At 39.7% G+C, this 21,631-nt stretch overlaps 1 protein-coding gene across 2 annotated transcripts in view; it reads left to right on the forward strand.

The window, feature by feature from the left end:
• Positions 1 to 2,150: 2,150 nt before the first annotated feature.
• The window catches only part of PREX2 (phosphatidylinositol-3,4,5-trisphosphate dependent Rac exchange factor 2), a 179,542-nt gene continuing 160,061 nt past the window's right edge, over positions 2,151 to 21,631 (forward strand). The window contains exons 1-2 of one of the 2 annotated variants that reach the window (XM_068672027.1): positions 2,151 to 2,291; positions 2,388 to 2,586. In XM_068672027.1, coding sequence (XP_068528128.1) covers positions 2,446 to 2,586 — 141 coding nt within the window. In that variant the 5' untranslated portion in view covers positions 2,151 to 2,291; positions 2,388 to 2,445. Of the gene's footprint in view, positions 2,292 to 2,387; positions 2,587 to 3,005; positions 3,388 to 21,631 lie in introns of those variants that run through there. The other variant, XM_068672028.1, reaches the window with a different exon arrangement.

Here is a 21,631-nt window from a genome sequence, read left to right on the forward strand (position 1 = left end):
GCTTGCATGCATGTATGTTTTCCATAGCTTGCATCTGGTACTTAAAACTACTTTCCCTGTCATTGCACACCTGTTGTGGGCTTTGCTGTGTTCAGTGGCTTTAAATGAGTCATGAAACTCTCTTCTGTATTGTCAGCAATGCTTTTGCTGGCCCAAATATCTGGAGCTGCCTGCTTGAATTAAGAAACAAGATTCAGATATGTGAGGATTGCAGGAATGTAAATTGGGACAAGGATCACTTAGGCTTAACTGATCCTGGGAATGCGATGACAAATATTTGAAGGAAAGGAATTCTTCCTGCTATGAGTGATGGAGAAGGAAAAGACACTATGCTGCTGCTCTGGTCTTTGCACGGAATGTCCAAAATCAGAAACTGTACTCCCAATGGAAAGAGATGGTGCTTGGTGATATGAGATTAAATGAGTTCGAGGCATCTGGATAGGACTGCCTGAGAAAGGGCACGTGCATGTGTTGAGGAGTGAGAAAGTGGTGGCTTAGTGTTCTCCAGTAGTTTCAGATCTCTCTGATGGTTATCAGTTGAGAAAAGTGGTACCATCATGGGGCTCAGTAGATCACTCTTTTTCTTGCCACTATAGCATCAGCCTTTGTGGTGCTAGTGCAAGAAAGCCTGAAGTACTTCATTCTCTCGACATGTCCGGGGCATGTGAGACAGACCTTTGAGACTTCAATTCTGCACCTCAGTGGTGGAGTCCACCTGAGAAAGTGAGAAAGATAATCACCAGACAGGTTATCTGTTCTCCTGAGGAAAAAAAACTTCAATGTTTAGAGTGTGTTGGCTTTTTTGGCCCAGTCTGTTTTGAACCCATTAGTCCAGTTAAACCAGATTTGGCAGGGGAGCAATCTCCTCAACACCACAGAGATGTGATTTTTATGAAAATCTGTGGCAGGTTTTGGAATGAGAGTCCCACACTTGTGTCCCACTGAAGGAAGAGCTGCACTCTGCTCTCAGTAGGCAAGCTTGCAGGCTAGTCTGCATGCACATGATGGTTGAGTAGGGTACATGTGGCAGTCACAGCAACTAGTGCATCTTGCCTAGGTATCACGGGAGGGTGCTGTATGCGTTCGGAAAAGGGTACAAAATGTAGGGAAGTTGTACACACTGAAAGAAAAGGGCTTTTTCATTTCAGCTCTCAGAGGAACGTCTTGTGAAAACTGTTTGCTATTTGCCAACAGAAGCATGAGGCAGACTGCTAGGGGATTTCTCATCATCAGAATACGAATGCCTTTCCCTACTCTGTCCCAGTAAGAGCTCTTCCTGCTGCCTCAGCTTGCACTGTGGCAGTAGAAGAGTTTTACATTGTGCGGTTTCTATGTAATTTCTTCCCTTTAGGATGTTACAGGTCTAGAAGGATTACTTTGATATCAGTCTTGAGCTTAAGCACCTGCTTTTTCTTTCCAGTCACAGACCGAAGAGCTAGCCAGAGAAACCTTCAGCTTTCATCAGTGCTCTCAAAATTCACAAGATAGCATCCTGACATATTTCAGTATTCAAGAAAGCATTTCCTCTTGTATGGGGTAGCTATATACTTCTCACTGATTGAAAAGGTTACTGCATTTCTTCTACTCTTTTAACGTGCGCATCTTCCAATGCAGACAGGGAAACTTTATGTCCCAGGGATTTATAGATCAGTGTTTCAATAAAGAAAACTACGATGAAATGTACCTCAGAGGAACTTTTCTGAACCTGTTGTAGAATATGCTGGTAGTACAGGCTCAGCACAGGGACGTGCTTACTTTAGTTCTTGTTCAGATGAGTGTCACAGCCTCTATTTGTGACACCCTGTTGCACATCGGGGTTTGTGTAACATACATCTCTCAGGAAGGTGTGCAAGGGGAAGCTGCACTGGCTCTTTTGCTGGCGATCAGCACAGAACAACCCAACCGCTGATTCCCTGGCCAGCTTGCCGGGACATTTTTATAATTCTTGCGCCGTGTTGTTGGAGATCTCCAATTAGCCTCCAACCGGAGCTCGCAGCTTGTGTGCGAAACAGGCAGCTGCTGGCACGCAACCTTCCCTGAAGTTGTTTCCTTTCCTTTTTCCTGAGATTTAGCGAAGGGGGGGAAGGGGTTGGAGTCACATGGATACAAAGCTTTTGATTAATGTCCAAGTCTGTGCTGCGGCGGCGGCTTTCCAACCTCCCAGCTCACAGGGCGAGCTGGGAACCAGTGACCGCTCGCTTCCTCAGGGCCGCGTCCCCTTCCTGACGGGAAAGCGGAGCCCGCTGGAGGGAGGGGGGGGCCGCTCGCCTCCGGACCTCGGCTGGAGCCGGGTGAGCCGGGGCAGAGGCTGCTCGGCGGCAGGGCACCCGTGCGGCTCCGGGCCCGCTATGTAACCCAGCGGGCTCTTTTGTTGTCCTTGTCCGCAGCGCCGGGCCGCTCACGCCTCAGCGGGGCCGCGGGCAGCGCTCCGCCGCGCCGCGCACCATGACGGAGGAGAGCAGAGGGGAAGGCAAGGGGGAGAGCGGCAAGGACTTGGAGAAGCAGCTTCGCCTCCGCGTCTGCGTCCTCAACGAGCTGCTCAAGACCGAGCGGGACTATGTGGGCACGCTGGAGTTCCTGGTGTCGGTGAGCGGCATCCCAGCGAGCCGGGCTGCGCGGCTGGGGAAGGGGCGCCCTGCCCGGGGAGCCCTCCCCAAGGGTCGCGCTGCAGCGAGGGGCACCCCGCGGGGCTGGGCAGGAGGGGCAGCGGCCCCTCGGGGTGCTGGGGAGGGGGGCAGACCCTGAAGGGCGGCGGGGCGAGGGGGAGGAGCGCTGAGGGGGGCTGGTGTGGGTCATCTGGGGGGGCTGCGGCCACCTGGGGAGGTTGGGGCCACCTGGGAGGCTGGGCTCTGCTGTGGGTGCTGGGGCTGACTGGGGAGGCTGATCCTGGCCAGAGCTGTGCTGCAGCGGGCGAGGCTCCTTCCACACCTGACTGGCACTGTGGGTGGGATTACCCGTGCCAGGTAACACCCTAATCCCTGATAAAAAAGGCAGGAGGGTGCTCTGTTTGGTAAAGCCAAATGGCTCTTATTAAGCACAGCTGTGCCGTGCTTCGTTTGCACGAGGTGTCGGTAGCATCGCTCTAGGACCCTGATGAGATAAGCGCGTCCAGCTCGTCCGCTTGATTTTGCTGAGGATCTTTCACAGGAGCCCCCACGTATTTTTCTCTCCTCCCCTGTGCCATTGAAGAGGGGAAATCCTTCAAACTGCAAACTTCCTGCTTTGCTGCTTTGAGATCTGTGAACTTTCTGCTTATTATCATGAAAGAGGAAATTCTCAACTTGGCTGTGACAGGGAGAATAAAAGCACAGACACAGGAGTGAAATAAGATCTACAGAGTAGCTTATTTTCTCCATATGTTTATCCTCAGCAGAACCTTGAAAAATGGTAAATGGTCCAATGTGTTTTCAGTTTCTAAAAAATATTTGATGTATACTTGAGAAGGTGGCTGCGTGAGTGCCTTTTACTTTGTTTCCATTTAACAATCAAATTTTACTTACTGTAAAGAAAAAAAAAAGAATATGCTTCAATATTTCATCTTGAGTCTCAAATTTGGTGTATTTCAGATTCTTAGGTCTCTTTAGGAAGTTTAAAGAATTTGTAGTGTCTTTAATTTTGGGCCCCACAGTTTCAGACATAACCGGTACTGATGTTCAAGCAGTTAGTGCTCCTTCTGAAGAGCAGACTGTACAGACTTCAAGTTGCATACAAGTAATGAATTCAGTAATTAGTCTTGCAGAAATAGGATTGAGATGATCTAAATAAATCACGTGGAGAAAGGGAGGAGCACTGGAGTTAAATGCCTGGTTCTAGGTCAAATTTTACATATTCATTAATGTCTGTGAACAATGTTCAAGTGATAGCTCAGAGATCTAAACCCTTCACAGGGAAATGTCATGCTTTTTAACTGTGCCTTGTCCTTGGTTTGAGGAGACAACTTGGGAGCTTTCCCTTGGCCAGTCTGCTAGGACTGCTGTTGGGAGTGGCTGTGGTGGTGGATTTTATGAGGGGGATGGCTCTGGACTAGCTCCAGTATGGAGACCAATCACATTTATTACATATCAGCATTGCGCTTGTTCCTGTGGCTACTTCTTGATCTGGAGGCTGCATCTTCTCAGCATGAGGTTGTCTTAGGGCACAAAGTCTCAGTTTGTTTTGGATGAAAGTGAACTGCAAATTTTTCTCTTGGAGCACGTCTGAATGGGGCAACAGTGTGGGGTCCCAGTACTGACTTTCTCTGTCCAAACCCTATCCCATTTTGCAGGATTCCTTGTTAAATTAGAGACAGCCTAAGATGCTGAAATTACAATGAAAGTTAAGAGTTTGGCTTCCAGGTCTCATTGACACTGTCAGTGGAGCTCATTTTGGTAGAAACTGGGTTTCCTTTATGAATGGAAAACTGGAGCCATTTGTAGTCTTTTTAACAGTTTACATGGAGTACATGCAGTTTTCACTGAAGTTTATAGGAACAGGGTATTAACTTAGATACATGAAACAAACCGTGGTTTCAGGATTAGAGCTTATGTCTTCTGTGGAGTTACAGAATGCCATGTTTTATGATGTATGGTTCCTTTGGAAAGGTACATTAGCATTTGTGTGGACAAGAGCTAACTTTTCACCAGTTTGGACTGAATCTTTCATCTTGTGCTCATGCCCCACAGAAGCAGTTAATATTAAGAGACAAAAATTCAGGTTTCTTCCATCAGTCATTCTTGTGTAGGACATGGACAGTACCTAAGTGGGATGTGTGTGGAAGTATAATGTTTATATCACACTTAACTCTCTTTCTTGAGTACTTTGTGCATCTTGTGGAGTGAAATGATAGCATCCCCTAGCCATTTGGCTGAGGCAAAACTAAGTTATCGCAATGGGCAGTATGTAACATAAATAGGTGAGGAAGTGAAGCGTAAGCCTGATTTAACTGAGTGGTGGGAGGAGGAGACCCCCATTGCTGATGTGATCATGTTGGGGAAATGGTGTTTTACCTGCTACAGCCTATGACTGGCTGGAGAATGAGATTATAAGGAGGATGTGACTTTGCCAGTGTGTATCTAAGTGGGAAATACTTTGCTGGTTTCCCTGCATGGGAGCCATGCCTATTATGTGTTAGAATTATTTAGGTTCTTCACTTTATGTTGGTATTAAAGAGCATCTCACCAAGGACAAATTTCTCACTGGTAATTTAAAGTGTTTTTGTTCTCCTGCTCCTCTGTGACTCCTCTTTCTTCAATTATCATCTATGCGGTGAGAAGTAGCTTGGTTTGTGTATTCTGTCAGAGCTCTACAAGGCTATTAAATGCAAAGCAGATTTAATAGGTTCATTATTTGATTAAATAGATGTACCTGAGTAGTTGTTCCCATATGAGTTCATTCACCTATTCTTCTTGCCTTTGCACTGTGTAAAGACAATGTATTGTTTTTAATCTGGTATCATCACAGATCACATCTGCATGGAAAGGTCTGGTTGTGTTAATATTACTCTTTCAGATCTCCTGAATCTTCCAGTAATAAACTATGGTAGCACAGTATGTTGAGACATAATAATACAGAGCAACACCAATTTTGTGCCAATCTCAGTGAGGTATGTAAACGTACATGAGGTGGATAAACATAAGTCCACCAGTAGTCACAGCAATGTCAGAGGGAGTAGGCACAGGAAATCATGAAGAAAGGCTTGAATTTTTACTTCTAACATTTCATTACAACACTTGGAGCTTCATTTCAATACTAGAGTTTTTGTTCTTGTTGGCATTTAGTGTTTCTTAAAATAATTCAATCTACTGATAGAAGAACTTGCCTAAGGAACTAAAATATTTCCAAAAATCATATCTACAGATAGAGTTCACTGAGCTACAACATGAGGTTACTTTTACAAAGTTGGTTCTTTACTGGCTAAATCAGCTGTTGGGATTTTTCTGCTGCTGGGCCGTACTTCTCGGGTGATCATATTATTTTACAAGAAAGCAAGCTGTGTTTTCCAGTGGAATAGAAGCTGTACTTGCAGGAATAAGAGGAGAATCTTTTTTTTCACCAAAATGTTCTTGATGGAAGGAAGTAAAGGCAACAGTTGGTGAATACTTGCTCTCTCTCTAAAATAATTACATTATCCAACTGTGTAACTGAGTAATTAATATTATGTTGAGTATTCATGGTAAAGATTCTATTTATTTTTTTTCTTTTGTGATTTATCAGTATATACCTTATTTATTTCATTCTTTCCAGGAAATGAAAAAGTGTATATATTTGATGTACTCTGTGTAAGCATAGTGAAAACTTCCTGTTTTGCTCTAGAAGTAGCATGATTAGCTAGTTAGGATAAAACTAAGTAAACTTTTCTAAGATTCTCATTGGTCCTGCATTTTATGCTGAGGAATACACTTGACTTTTTAATGGATGTTTAATTTTTCTTTTTTAATTAGCTTAATGTGTTCTTGCAAGGTTTCATTTGCTTTATAAAATCAGGGTACTCATCTGAACTCTCAATGTACTAGTAGTAAAGAGACTGGTAAAACTGGGAGTAGTTAATAGTAAAGAGTTTCAGGATAGTGGTTGGCTCAATTTGTCACTTTCTGACTTGGTTTAAAGCTTAGTTATGTTTTTGCTTCATGCTGATGTTTGGCCAGAAAAGGCAAATGAAGCCACGAAGAGCTTTAGGAGGCAGGTACGCTGCAGTGATACAGGCTAGATACAATAGTAGGTAAAATAAATAAATAAATAAATATATACATATATACTTAAGGAAAGAAATTTTATTTTAGAACAGAAATTGGACGTGTAATAGATCTGCTGCATTTGGTACTTCAGGGGATAGCTGTGGAAGTAGAGTTTATTTTTATTTGACAGAGATTGTTTTTCTGCTGCAGTTCTGTGCTCTGACAAATTTGACGTTGATGGGAATAGAAGCAGATGTTAGCACTTGCCTGAGCCTTCCAAAACCCCATGGCTGAAGCCGGGGCGAATTGTTAGATCCTGAGGCAGCTGGAAGAAAAAGACAGCCAGTTTATTATGTAGAATATAGTATGGTTTATAGAGTCTCTTCTGTGAATAAACATACATTTCTGCCTGTTAACTCTCAAATCCAAGTTCAGTTCCATTAGATTCTACTGTACTATCTTATCCCTTCTGCTTTACTAAAGTTTAAAAAAAAAAAAAAAAAAGAAAAAAGGCTCAGTTTGCTGTAAATGTGTGCTCTGTTAAGGCAAGCAGAATCTTTGCTTTTCAATGGGCATAAAGAAATGTTTATAAGGCTTATTGCCCAACCTTCTCAGTGGCTATGTGACTCCTCGTGTCCTGTATTTCCCTGCCACCCTGTGTCCTTCCTTTCTTTTGGCTCATTGTGGTGGTTGTGCAGACTAATTAGTTGGACAAGTGATTAACTGAGGCTCCAGGTGAACTTTAGTCATATCCAGTGTTACCACTCCAGATCAGCAATAGATGATCTGTGTCCTAGATTGAAATTCCTCAAGTGGTTATGCTGGATGATCCAATTAGATGTTGGACCTTCCACAGAAGAACTGTTTTTAAATGAACTTTTATGGCTGTAGTCTGATACAACAATGTATGTGTGTCATTGTGTATGAATATATGTTATATAGGTTATTTATGTTATATATATCTCAATTACAGTAATGATTAGTGACTTCTTAATGGTTTGCATAATTACATTTGTAAAAGGGATTTAAATGAATGGAAGGGAAGGGTTTCAGCTGGCTGCATTTTTTGATAAGCTTCTGTGATTTCCTTTCTCTTCAGGAAAAGAAAAGCAACATTCTATGGCAACTTCATCATAAAAAGTCAAAAGGAAGTGCAAACACAATTACCATAGAAAGCCAATATCTTTTCTATTCACTTCCAATTTCTGCTGTTTTTAACTTGCTTAAGCATTACAAGAAAAAAAAAAAGAATATGGTATTCTATTCTTTTTTGGCTTGGTTGGCTATATCAATGGCACCACCTGTGGTCTTTATCAGAGTAAGGGTAACTACTTAAAAGCTGTTTATTTCTCTGTAAACCCCATCCCCAACATCAAACGCTTGCTTTGTAGAGTGAGAAAAAGAGAGCAAGAAAAGATTATTTATGTCTCTACTAGCAGAGCATAGAACCTTGCATAGGCAAAATGGCAAAAGCCAGACATTTTTAAGAAAGATTTTCAAGCATGCGTTTTATCTTGTTTGGAAGTGTAGGGAATTATACAGCACTGTTGATGGATATTTCATACTTTTCAATGAATTTCCCCTTACTGTTCTCAGATGTAGTTAGAATGTATTTTGAAAAGCTGCTTTTTAAGGAAAAGTATATATTTATTTATTTGTTTTTAATCTGTTCAGTGCAAAATGTAAATACAGAAAAGATAAATCTTTGTTTCATAGCATTTAATTAGCTTTGTAAGACTTATTGTAAGATGTGGCATGCTGAAGAGGACAATATTTACACAATAAATATTTATATTTACACATCTGTATTTATAAATATTGTATTTGTAGTGTTCCATTTATTCCTTTGCTCTGTGTTATATCTCAGTCCTGACTCTCCTGGTCCATAAATTGCACAAGATTGTAATGTGAGCTACTAATTTAGAAGAGACTATTTGGAAGGACCATCAATTGATACATCCAGACTAAGTTACTATATGCTGCCTCATCCTGTTGAATGGTATCCTGTTTGGAGTGATTTCAAATATTTATGGAGACATATTTTTCAAACCTCTTCAGTAGCAATTTTTGTCACCATTTTGAAACAGCAAGTGCTTTGAAACTATGCATTCCAGGGTTAGTATTTTTTGGTAGGATTAGCATGAAGAACAATTTTGTCAAAGCAGAGGAATTCCAAGTTAGTAACAGTATTACACTATAGGAGGAACTGAGAAGTTCTTCACATTGGAAACCAAAAGGAACTGTATTTTGGCCAAAATAAACAAATCCAAACTGGCTATAGTTGACCTAAGATACAGGTGGGGGCAGCTTGCCAGTCTGTGAAAGGCTATTAACCATATATATGTCTGTATGTTAAGTATATGTCCCTATTTGGAAAGGAATTGGGCTACTCATGAATGAAGTATAAAGCTGAGTAAGATAATCATTTAAATTAATAATTAGAATAATTTAGGCTCTACCTTTTTATTTAAGTATATTAAATACATTTGCATACATATGTACTCATGGATATTCTTTTTCAGTGTTTTTGTTTAACTATTTTTCTGGCTTTACTTTAATTCTAAACTACATTAATATTTGTCCAGTTTTCTCTTTTGTACCGAGCAGGGTCGTCACTGTCTTTGGTGAATAGATCGTATGCATCGGTGTGAGACCTAAGAGAGTGCTCAGGGACAGGCTGCTCAGGAGAAATATGAAGCCATGTAAGAATGGAGACAGCAAAGGCTGAGCTCAGTTGGCACTGAAATTAGAAGTGTGAAGGGCAGCAGAAAGGACTTTATATTGGTAGGAAAAGGAAGGCTAAGGAAAATGTGTGCCCACTGCTCAGTGGGGAGAGGACTTTGTGAAAAGCGGACCCAGAGTAGGCTGAGGTTCTCTGTGGTCTTTCTCCTGGAGTTTTCACTGATAATGGTTTCCTATATTTATCTTGAAGCCCACTTCCAGATTTTATGGGAATGTGCCATTGCCTTGAGTAGAAGAAAGCATAGTTACAAAGTTCTTGAGGAAAATGGTTATACAGTATTTGGAGACCAGACAGGATGCATCTGGGGGAACTGGCTGATGTTATTGTGAAGCCTTTCTTTCATCATTGAATCTCATCTTCAGTAATGTCCTGGTTGGTGGGATGGGAAGGTGCACTTTCAGCAGTCAGAGGGACCTCAACAGGTTAGAATAATGCAATGGTAGGAACTTCAAGAAGTTCAGTGAAAGCAAACATAGAGCTCCTACACCTGGAGTGGAATAACCCTGCCAACCAGTATAGTCTGGGGGATGGGAAGCAGCATTGAAGGGGCTCAAGGAGTGCTTGTGCAGAGGAACTTGAGCATGAATACTCCCTCATAGTGCACAAAGCAGTCAGCATCCTGGGTTGTTGCTGCAAGGTTGTTGCCATCAGGTCGAGTGAAGTGATTCTTTCTCCTGTATTCTGCACTTGTGAGAACTTGGTGAGTCCAGTTTTGGTCTCCCTAGTTCCGGAAAGAAATGTGTCTACTGGAGCAAGTGCTGTGGAAGGCCAGCAAGGTGGAGAGGGGCCTGAGGCATACTACCTGCAAAGGGAGGCTGAGAGAATAAGGTTTCTTCTACTTTAGGAATAGAAGAAATTTTTAGGAATTTTTATTGCTGTCTGCAGCTCCCTGATGGGAGGATGTGGAGCCAAACTCCTCTTGGGGTGCACAGTGGACAAAGAAGAGACAATGGAAAATGGGAAATTCATACCCAATGTGTGGAGAAAAATATATTTTAATGTGAGGATAGTAAAACAGAGGAACAGGTTGCCCATAGCCTGTGGAATATCTATATTTTCTTCAAAGCTCAGCTGGGCAAGACTGAGCAACCTGTCCTAGCTGACACTGCTTTGATAAGTGGTTGGGATACATGACCTTTGGAGATCCCTTCCAAATTACGTGAATCCTTAATTTTGAATTTTATTGGTGTGACAGGGAAAAAGACGGTGTCCTGAAGTTTCAGCTCTTCAGGGAAGAATATATTTCTCTGGTTGGCACCTCTACTTTGTTTCCTCTGTGTGAAATTGCAGTGCAAGTGGTCAGCATATGCTGTTCAGCAAATACTCAAAATCAAAGAGAAAACTCAGATACATAGACAATTTTCCCACTGTATTATATATGTTCAGGGGACAGATAACCTGGCACTTCTGTAATATTTTCTGTTTGGAGATCTCTCAGTGCATTACTGTCATTAATAAATCAAATCTGAGTAGTACTACAAATGGGAAACTTCGAGACAGGACTTGATTTTGGGTCCCAGAGGAAGTTTGTGGCAGAGCCAGAAATATAATCTGATGTCTTGATTCCCATTTCAGTACTTTGACTTCAAAACAGTACTTTCCCTTTATATATAATTGATGGTAGACGAGTGGATGTCTGCTTAAAATGTTTGAGAAACTGCAAGGATAACTCCACAAAGTCAGCTTCATTTTGTGCAAGCTTTACTGCTCCTGCAATTCTCTCATAGACTGTTCACAGCTCAAGTTACCCTCTTGGAGGGGCAGAACTGAGGTATTAGGGGTTGATGCTTATTTTCTCAATAAATAATTCTAGATCCTGTGAGACCTCCTGATTCTCCCTTGTGCTTTTGGCAGCCTGGCTGCCAAGTCATCTGTCGTGGTTTAACCCGGCCGGCAGCTAAACACCACGCAGCCGTTCGCTCACCCTCCCCCCTCCCTCTCTGGGACGGGGGAGAGAAATGGAAAGTGAAGCCCGTGAGTTGAGATAAAGACAGTTTAATAAGACAGGAAAATAATAATAACAAAATAATAATAAAATAATAACAATAATAATACAATGGTGATAATAGGAAAGTAATAATAGTATGTACAAACAAGTGATGCACAATGCAATTGCTCACCACTCGCTGACCGATGCCCAGCCTAACCCCGAGCAGTCCGGCCCCCTCCCCCCGGCTAGCCACCCCTATATATTGTTTAGCATGACGTCAGATGGTATGGAATACCCCTTTGGCTAGTTTGGGTCACCTGTCCTGGGTCTGTCCCCTCCCAGCTCTTACTGCACCCCCAGCCTGCCCGCTGGCAGGACAGAGCAAAAGGCTGAGATGTCCTTGGCTTAGTATAAGCACTGCTCTGCAACAATTAAAGCATCGGGGTGTTATCAGCACTCTTCTCATCCCAAGCCAAAACACAGCATTCCACCAGCTACTAGGAAGAAAATTAATTCTGTGCTAACTGAAACCAGGACATCATCCGGCATGCATCATCAGCTTTCTGTGGTTTTTAAGTCTGAAGAACATGAGTGTAGTGTGGCAGAATGGGTAGAAGAAGCAGTAGTGGACAGAACAGTAATAAGATGCAGTAAGGTGGCTTTTCCATGCCTGTGATTCAGGCCCCCTGACAAACTGATAGTATCTTATATCTTGCTGTATGCAGTAGAGCAAATAATCCACCCCTTGACCTAGGGAAGTTTTATATGAATTTTCACTTTAAAACGAAATTTGGTTGTAGCTGCTGCAATTTGCATCTGAAGTTTAAATTCATTATATGTATTGATACATTTGCGATAAAGTTTTGTCTATTATAACAGCAAGAGAAAGTGACCAGTATCAACTGACAAGTGAATTTACATTAAATACAGTTTTTATGTCTTCCCTATGAAATATGATGGTAGTTTCTCAGGCTGTTGAAATGGAATACTTCCTAGAGAGAGGGATGGATATGTTCCTGCAAGTTGACTCAACAGTCCCAGCCTCCTTGTGCCTAAATCAAACAGGATTTGAGGAGCATATGATGGAGGAGCATTGGTGGAGTGACAGTGCTCTTAGACAAGTGTTAGAAAATAACTCGTTGCCCTCCCAGGTAGCCACGTAATTAATGTGTTCTAGGTGACCTCAACAGAAATGTGGTAATGTACTGGGCAGCTGAGTTGCTAGGAGTGCATTTGGTGTCTTCTGTATATCTAAATATGGGATATTAAGAGCTCCATCAGGGATATAAATCAATATAAATAGTGTGGATTGGGCAAGAGCCATCGGTTGGCAGGCTGAATAGGAAAGGGGAAATAGGCTGCAAGCATGGAGAACATCTAGGGCAGGAAGAATTACACATTGGGTTTATGCAGTTAATCCATGTTGTAACTGGTTAGGTGTGAGCCTGGACCATTGGAAGCTTTCTGCACTTAGGCCTTAAGCCTTTTGATAGATACTAAGGATACTTTATTTGCATTGCAAAAAGCAGTCAAGAAGATATAACTGGGGTAGCAGCTATTCAGAGCCTAAAGGTTGGGCAGGTCTAGCTGGCTGATGGGCAGTGACTAGTGTCATACACTCCACAGTCTGAGAAACAGCTCTGAAGGTGACACTTGGAATATACATGTGGCTGTGACCTCCAAGTCCCCAGCTGAAATGGCTGAGGCATAATTTCAAGAACTGTAGGTCAAAAAGTTTAAACTTCAAGAGAGTTCTCAGTTGGGCTAGAATTGTGTTTACAATTGTTATACTTGTTAGAAATGTAAATGTCCAGTTCTTTGAAAAGCCTAAATCTGTGCTGTACTAACTTAATGAAGTTGTGCTTTCTGAAAGCCTTCAGTGACCTGTATCTTGGGGTTTGTTCATGAAAAGTGTGCTGATAAGCAGCGAAAGGTGAGTGTGGAAGCCAAGCATCTGTTTTCAAGTATCTTCTAATGAGCCCAACCTGGTGAAGCGGACAGGATGGCTGTATGTGTGTCCTCATTACTCCTCACCCCAAATCATGGCAGTTTAAAACATGATGATTGTGTAACCAAAACAAGGCTGTTCTTATGCCGTTACAAGCTACAGATTGAGAAAATGTGATGCAACCCCTGAAATAATTAATTAGTTTGTCTGTTCTTCAAAAAAGCTACCACAGGAATCATGAACTTCCTATTTTACATTATTTAAATAAACTGGAAAGTACTGGATGCAAAATGGGAGAGTAGAAAACACGATGTCTCTTCTTTGTCCTATAATACACTTCCAGGATGTTCTCAGGTTCTTCTGTAAACTTCATTGGCCATGCTTTTACTTCGTAATCCCTACTGTGACATTTTGGAAAGACTTGGGCACTAAAAGCCCAAAGCTATAAAGTTGAAACGATATACTGTATAACCAAGTGATTGATCTCTGGGATGCTATAAATTTGTGTAACAAGACTGGAAAATCACTTCATTTTATTGCTTAGTATGTGCTAAGTTACCTTACCCAAGGAATTTAAGCATATGGTGTATCCAGATGCCTAGAAGAAATAGTATTTGATATGATGCTTTGAGACATCCTTGGGTTCTGTAGCATGAGTGTGGTCAGGGGACTTTGTTTTAAAAGTCACAGAGGCATTTGAGACTTAAACAGATGAGAAAGCAACTGAAGCTCTGTAGTGTACAAGCGGTACTTTCATTACAAAGATGCCAAAACTTTACATGGTAGAGGGTAGGGAAATAATGGCACATACCTGTAGAGTTGGTCTTTGTCACTTTAGTAGTGACTTGTAAAATGGTCCTCTCTGATTAGTGCCTGTTTATTCTTGTTGTCTGTGGGAGAGATATATTTGCAGAAGCCATATAAAGTGGGAAGACAGTAAATACATCCTGTTTCATAAAATACCTTTGTAAAAATGGCCAACCTAAACTTCCAATCATAGCTACTTCCTTCCACTTCAGTGTCTGTCATTTTTTGTTCTTGAACGCTTATACACTACCACTTAAAAATGAACTTAAGATAAAGACCTAAAATGAGAGGTGTTGGAAGGAATCTGTGAATTAATGTGGTGCATTTCATAGTAGGTCTATCACAGTAACATTTTTTTGTAATGGTGTTTGGTAGTATTATTTAAGGAGGGTGTATTCTTCCCATCTTCAGGCATCAGAGGTTGGGGGTTGTCGGTACTGCAGATTGTGTATGGAAGACCTGGATGCAAACGACATAATCTCTGAGTTTGGCTACTTTTTTGTTGGTTTGTTTGTACGCTCTGTTTTTTTTTTTGATGGAATTGTCCTGCCTGAAAAATTCACTAAGTACTTGTGTCAGTATTTATCTTGTTGAAAATCCAAGTGTAATAAATCCTCTTATACTTTTGATCGTCTGTCAAAATCCTTTGGGATGAATTTCTTTGGTGTCAGTATCATTGATCTTCACCCCGGTTTTGTTCTTAATCTTTTGGCAACAGTTTTGAAAGGGTAAGAATAAAATAACCAAATGTGTGTAATAGATGATCAAGGTACTGAATTATGATTTTTCATGTACTGAAACATGTTGAAGAATTCTAATCTTTTTTTTTTTTTTTTTGCAAAGTGTAGTTAGCACCTTGCTTAGCCCTGCTTTCCTGTCTTTATTGATGTTAAAGTACCAAAAGCAGTATTTTTAGAGATTGGGAATGGTGCTTGAGGTATGAGTTTTAGTGGCTGTTTACTCTTTCTCACCATTCTGATTTGCAGTGTGAAACTGTATAAGGGGAAAAGATGGTGTAGGAGGCCTCACTGAAGCACAGAGGAAGCCAGTGACAGTAATAAAAATTAAAAAACGAACAAACAAAGAAAAAAAAAACACCTTTGAAACAAGTCAAGTATGAGATGACATTTCCTCCTAACATAGCATTTGTGTTAGTAGAACAGATGTGGCTGTCTTTTGCAGTGTTAAAATAGGTGCTACTCAAGGTTCCATGAATTACCTGTGTTGCTGGTTGGTTAAAGTGAGTGTGGCTAGCAGTACTGCAGAAATGCAGTTGCTTTGACATCTTCATACACTGTCAGCCTGAGGTGTGAAAATATCATCTCTGCATTTGGTTCTAGTGTGTTTATTTTCATTTATTTTATATCGCAGTGTGGAGTTTCAAAAATTATCAAGAGATAATTGAGCATTTTGTAATTAAAGGGGAGCAAAGTGTGCGCTGTCTTTAGATAATCTCAAGCTGACAAGTAAAAGGTGTTTTCAAGATGTTGTGACTGCTTTAACAGTTTGAAAGTTACGATTCATATATTTCTTCACAATGCTGCAAATAGTTCCTAGAAGTATCTGTAGAAGGGTTATATCTGCTCTTTAAGTAGAATGATTCTTCTAATAAGGTGTTGATTTTAGAGTTCAGTTGTACAATACTACAGGTAACTACCACTAAAAATTATACTAACAAATGGAAATTACAGAATGAATTGGATGTGATTACCACATTTAAATGCACTGTAATACACCTAGAGACATTCTTTATGTGGGCAGAAGGAGGAGAGTGAAGTCCTGATAGGGATAACTTTATTTTTTGTTTACTTTAAGGTTATTCCTCATTCATTTATCTCTTTGACACTGCGTGAGATCCTGTTTATTAAGAATAATGCCTGGAAGTTGGCAGTTATATTCTGTATGAGTGTGTTAATTTCTTCCCATATGCTGTGAGGTTGCCCTCACAGGAAATAAAGGGACTTTTTCCCATGTTTAGTTATTCCGAACTGTTACAATAGTCAGACCGGACAGAAACAAAGGGAAGGAAAGTTTCCTGTTTTGTGGCTGTGCAGATATTGAAGAGTTCTTCAGTCCAGAGGAAGGTAAAGCTTTCTTCATTCTGAGGATGAATGCAAAAAAATTTTTTTTTTTTGTTAGTGTATGAAGTTGCTGTGGTCTTTGTCAAAAAGCAGTGGTTCACTTTCTTAAATGTTTTACAAGCAATTTATTGCCCATTCTACCCACCTTGTTTACATTTCATCATTTATTTGCAATTCAAAATAGTAAATTTCAGAAGGGAAATCTTAAAGTTCCCTTTTTATAAAAGCTCAAATAGATTGTGCTGTGGTTAAAATGCTTTTGCATAGTTGATGAAATAGTTACATTCAATAATCTTCATGCTTGTGTGACTACTATGAGCATGACTGACATCCTCAAAAGGGAAGCAGGGGAGAATATGAATATAGGAAGCTTGGAATCTTTTCAGAATAGTAAAAAGAATTTGAACTGGGGAAAAAAAAAAAGCCTTGTTTTTGGTGTGCTATGCCAGAACAAAAATTTGAAAGCTATTGAAGCAGTGACATGGCAAATATGACAAAGTTTTGTGTGAAAGTGAGGATGAAGCATTGATACTGCTGTGTTTTTCCATAGGTAGTGAAAGACAAATGATCTGATTACCAAAGAGCAAGTGCAAAAGCCCTTGAAGTCAAGATTCAGCCTGATGAGTTTATAAGAGATTGTTTATCCTTAAATTTCCTATACGAATATTATGAAACACTATTGTAAGTTCGTATAAATGACCTTCAACCATGATTAAAGGTTTTTCTTTCTAGTTGGAATACATGAAAGAAAAGTTTGACAGGAGTTGTAATAACAGTACAATTTATCATTTTGTTCAATAGACCAAGTGAAGAAACCTTTCTAAGTTTAAAAAAAAAAAAATTTAAAAGTACAATTCTATTTCATAGTACTTTATTACCTGCTACAATATCAATTTTTATGTCAATAAGTTGACTAGTTAGTACTCAATCTTTGCAAATTCTTAACTTAGATTTTGTAATGCAGTTGTCAAATTAGGATATGTACAATCCAGTGAAATATAGGTTGTCCAAATTCATTTGTAGGACACTTCTTCACTAAGATGTGTTTTCATTAGTAGAATCCCTTCAGACACTTTCTTGGGTCTGAGTCAAAATTTTCAGGTGTATCATTAAAAAGGAATCATCCTTTATCTTCTGAAGCTTCTCCAGCTCTTTGTCAAACCCATTTTATATACAAATGCCACTTTACAACAGCTATCAACAGTGGTGTTACATAAAATACTCTTTTCCTGCCCCTGACATTTAAGCTGACTTTATGTAGGTTATTGTACAGGATGCGTGAGCTAACGTTGTTTCTTCTGGCAACTGCTGTATCATGAAAAATGAGGTTAATTTGTGCATCTTGTGAAAAATGAGACCTGGAAATATACTGGATTAATTAGTTTTCATCTGTATTACAGCAACCTCGAGTGCTGAAAACAAGGAATTTTTGCACTTGTAACTTTTACTAATAAAAAAAATGAATATCTAGACTTGGACAAAAAGGTATTACAGTATAAAAAAATAGAATATGACAGCCACTGCTAATAGTATGCATTTTCATGTTATGCATCTTCGTACTGAAAAAAAATTGCCATACCTACTTGTCAAGTATAATTTGATTTTTGACTGCAAGAATTGCTGGGTGTAAAAGAGGATTTGGGGAAAATGTTATTTTGTATCTAGACTGTTCTTTGTATACAGTATTGCACATTTGTCTTAATGTCCAATAAAGGCCATAATGGTTATTCCATTCTGCTTCCTCTTCCTTTACAGCCACCAAATAGCTCTGGGCTAATACAGTGCTCAGCCTCCGACTCATCCATTTAATATTAAACCTTTTAGTTTTACACATTAAGCTTTTCTTGTGTGCTGGCTAGTAGTAATGGAATGAAGTGTTCATTGTAGTTACTCCATGGACTTCCAAAAGGAATTTATCAGTATATCACTGCACTTGACCCTTTATTCTTCCATCTATTCAAATTTTGTAATTTTTCTCTTGCAGAAGATGGTGCTTAACTGGACTTTAGAGTTAGGTGCATCAAGTTTTATTCACCTATTTATCTTTTGGAGGAGACAATATTGGTTTTGATAGACTTAACTGAGAGGTGCACCGCTTAGTGGCAGTAGGGCAGCAGTATGAATGAGGAGCAAGTATTTGCATATCAAGCAAATTGTAATATGAAGTCTCTCAGAGTGAAAAAAATTGGGATTTTTTTTTTTCTGGTTAATGAAAAATGTAAATGCATGGCAAACTTGCCACAGGCAACCAAATTTTAAACCTAATTCACTTCTGCAGTTTTGAGAGAAAATGAAGTATAACTATTGCAGAGACAATCCTACAATATTTTTCATCTCTAAAATACCTCTGCTAGTACAATAAAAACAAAGATTTTAGGGGACTACTGTCTTCCTGAATTTTCACAGAGATGTCTAACATGACTTGACCAAACTTTAGGTATTAAATTCTTAGCAGGGAATTTCTCAAGTGGAGATTTTTATTTGGGGCTAAGGCCTTCCCTAGTGTGAAGCTCATTCCAATTTTCTCTGCCTAGGAAAAAATAGAAATGTGAAAGAATGGAAAAATGGGAAGTAGGAAGCAAACATGCATGCAGGTGATGGGACAGTGCCAGAAATCCATCTCCTCATGTAATGGGATCTTGTTTTTTTTTTTTTTTTTTTTTTTTTTTAATGGCTCAGGAGCAGCTTTGTTGGCGCTGTTGCTTCTACATCATGAGGGCAAAAGTCCTTTCAGTTGTACTTAGTACGTTTGAGTCTTCCTATGTATCTTGTACTGCTCTCTTAAAGATCAGAATACTTCAGGTTCTTACCAAAACATGTGTTGATCCTGGCTTCCCCTTACAGTACTGCTGTTTTAAAATGACGATGATCTCAAATAAGAGCATATTTTTATTTACAGAGTGTAAGAGTGAAAAAATAGAGTGCATATAGAATCAACAATCTTGCTTTTTCGGTATTAGAGAAATATCTGGATAGGTACACCTGTTTGTATTGCACAGGAAAACAAATTTAATTTCAATAACCCCCTTTTTATCCCAAAATATTATGTGGGTTGGAAAGCTATGACAATTCATGATCAGAACTCACATATGGATATAGTTTATCACATTTTAATTGTTACAGAAACATACCACTAAATCAAATTTTAAGTCTTTCATTTTATCCCTTCAAGTTGTATATTATTTTATAATGCTGCTGGTTTGTATTCCTCTGACCTGCTGTAAGTGACTGCTGTGCCTGTCAGGGTTTGCATGGGCTGCGTCCAGGTACAGAGAAGTTAGTAGCCCATGTGAATCTGCTATTTTCGAGGTGATGATTAATATCATAGTAAAAATGGGTAATTAACATGAAGTATTGCATAGCCTGGGGCTATGCCTAGGCTAAGGCAAAGACCCAAGGAACCAGCTTGCTGGTTAATTTTCAGATTCTCTTCAGGTCCCCAGTGCTCCTGGTGGAAAATGAAAGTGGTTCATCTGCCAGCACTCGTGCTACTCCCGGCTACTCACATGGGGACAGGACATTTTCAGAACATTTCATCTGAAGTTTTTTGTGTAATTACACTAGATAATTTTCTTTCTTTTTTTTTAATTATTTTAATGCTATTTTAATAACTACTGTTCAGCACTTCATCATCTGGCCTCAGGGAAATAAATACTGCTGCTCTTACCCCACAGAGGCTCAGGGTTTTTTTAATTAAAAAGTCTGTGTCCAGTTTTTCCCTTAATGAGAAATAATCGCCTCAGTGATCAGTACTCTGATTCTGCAAGGCTGAAGATAAGTTTAGATTACTCCTAATTTTCTGTAAGCAAACTTCCGCACAATAAACTTCTGAATTTGTACACTCATACTTAAGAATGTCCCATTGACTGGAAATCACAGGAAAATAGTTACCTTAGATTTTGGGTTGGGGAAGGGTAACAGGCTGCTGATCCCAACCTGTTTAATATCAGTTTTATCTCCAGGTTCTTTTTAGACAGAGGTTGACAAGGCAACGCTAAATCAGAATAACAAAAGAATTATAGTTGTGGAATCTGTGTATATGCAGATATGAATATATATGAACAGATCTGTTTTACCCTGAGACATCTACTAGAGGGGCCTCTTTAGGAGATGTTTACCTAGGTGGCTAATGGGGGACGACAAATTGCCTCAAAGACAAAGTCAGAGCACCTTGCGGTACTTTTTGAGCACTTCAGAGACTTTGTCTCTATTTTCATACAGTTACTATACTAAGTTAAATGCCCCTCCTAATTCTGACCAATAAATTTTTCCTTTATATGATCCATTTTTCTTCATTGGTGTTACTTCAGCAGCCAAGATTTCCTTCAGATTTGTCTATAATTTTTTCATACTTCTATTTCCCTTGGAAATTGTTCTTATTCTTAAGAATTCATTTATTCATACTCTTTTTTTTTTTCTTTTTCTTTCATTCTTTTCTTTGTGTCTCTAGTATGGATAAAAGATGACAGTTCTTATCACCTCTATTCTGTAACCACAAAAGTGAATTCATTAAGTGACCATGAATAAAATACTTAAGTTTCCAGAAGAATATTTAATGTCTGTGGTTCCAAAGGCTTTCACAGGAGCTACTGTATGTCCTTCTGGCTCAAACAAGGACTAAAAAGTTAACATTATCTTGGAACTCCAGTGTTATAATGGAAGTGCTTTGTCTTAGATTAAATAAATATTTACTTTGAAAGTCCAAATTTACATTAGCCAAAAAAACTGTTAATGTGTATTGTAGATGTGTACTCTGATAATAGTGCTGGGTCTATGATCTATGATAATGAGGAAGTGTTCTCAAAATGCCACAGTTAGAAATTCTGAGATTTGCATCTTATTCCTGGTACATTTAGGCTTTGATCATTTGCAATGAGGAGAACTCAAACCATGCTGTTCCTGTCAGTGGTGCCACTTCTTCCTGTGGGTAGGTATTCTGATAACTGGCATCTGGTGTTGCTGCTGTATGAACCATGGAAGAACCAGAGAAAGAGGCTGGTGAATGATGTAGCAGCTGCCAGCACTGCCAGTACCAAGTTGCTAAAGAAGAGACTTAAATGTCTGGGATTTCATTTTCTTATCTTGAGTGTTATAATTATGGGTAAGTTTAAGTTTGAAGGTGTGCATATGGACTTTGGAAGCTTTCTACAATTTCCTGAATTTGTTTAGGGAAATAGCAGGAAGAGTGAATTTAGCTGTTTCCTGCTGATGTGTCTGAAATATTGAATCTGTAGCTACATCTAAGGTAGATTGGCTTGCCATAGTGCAAGAAAATATGAATGCGAAGAGCTGATCTGCCATCCTGTTGAGCAGGATAACTAGTTTGAGGGAATCTAGCTGTTAATACTGCTAGGGAAAAGAGCAGCAGGCTTTGGAATTCTGAGATGCTGTTGGCAACAGAAAAAGGAGAGGGCTGGTTAATTTGAAGGTAATGTAGAGAAAACAGTTGGGGAAATAGAAAATAGAGTG

The sequence above is a fragment of the Anas acuta genome, chromosome 2 (assembly GCF_963932015.1).
Source record: "Anas acuta chromosome 2, bAnaAcu1.1, whole genome shotgun sequence".
Lineage (NCBI taxonomy): Eukaryota > Metazoa > Chordata > Aves > Anseriformes > Anatidae > Anas > Anas acuta.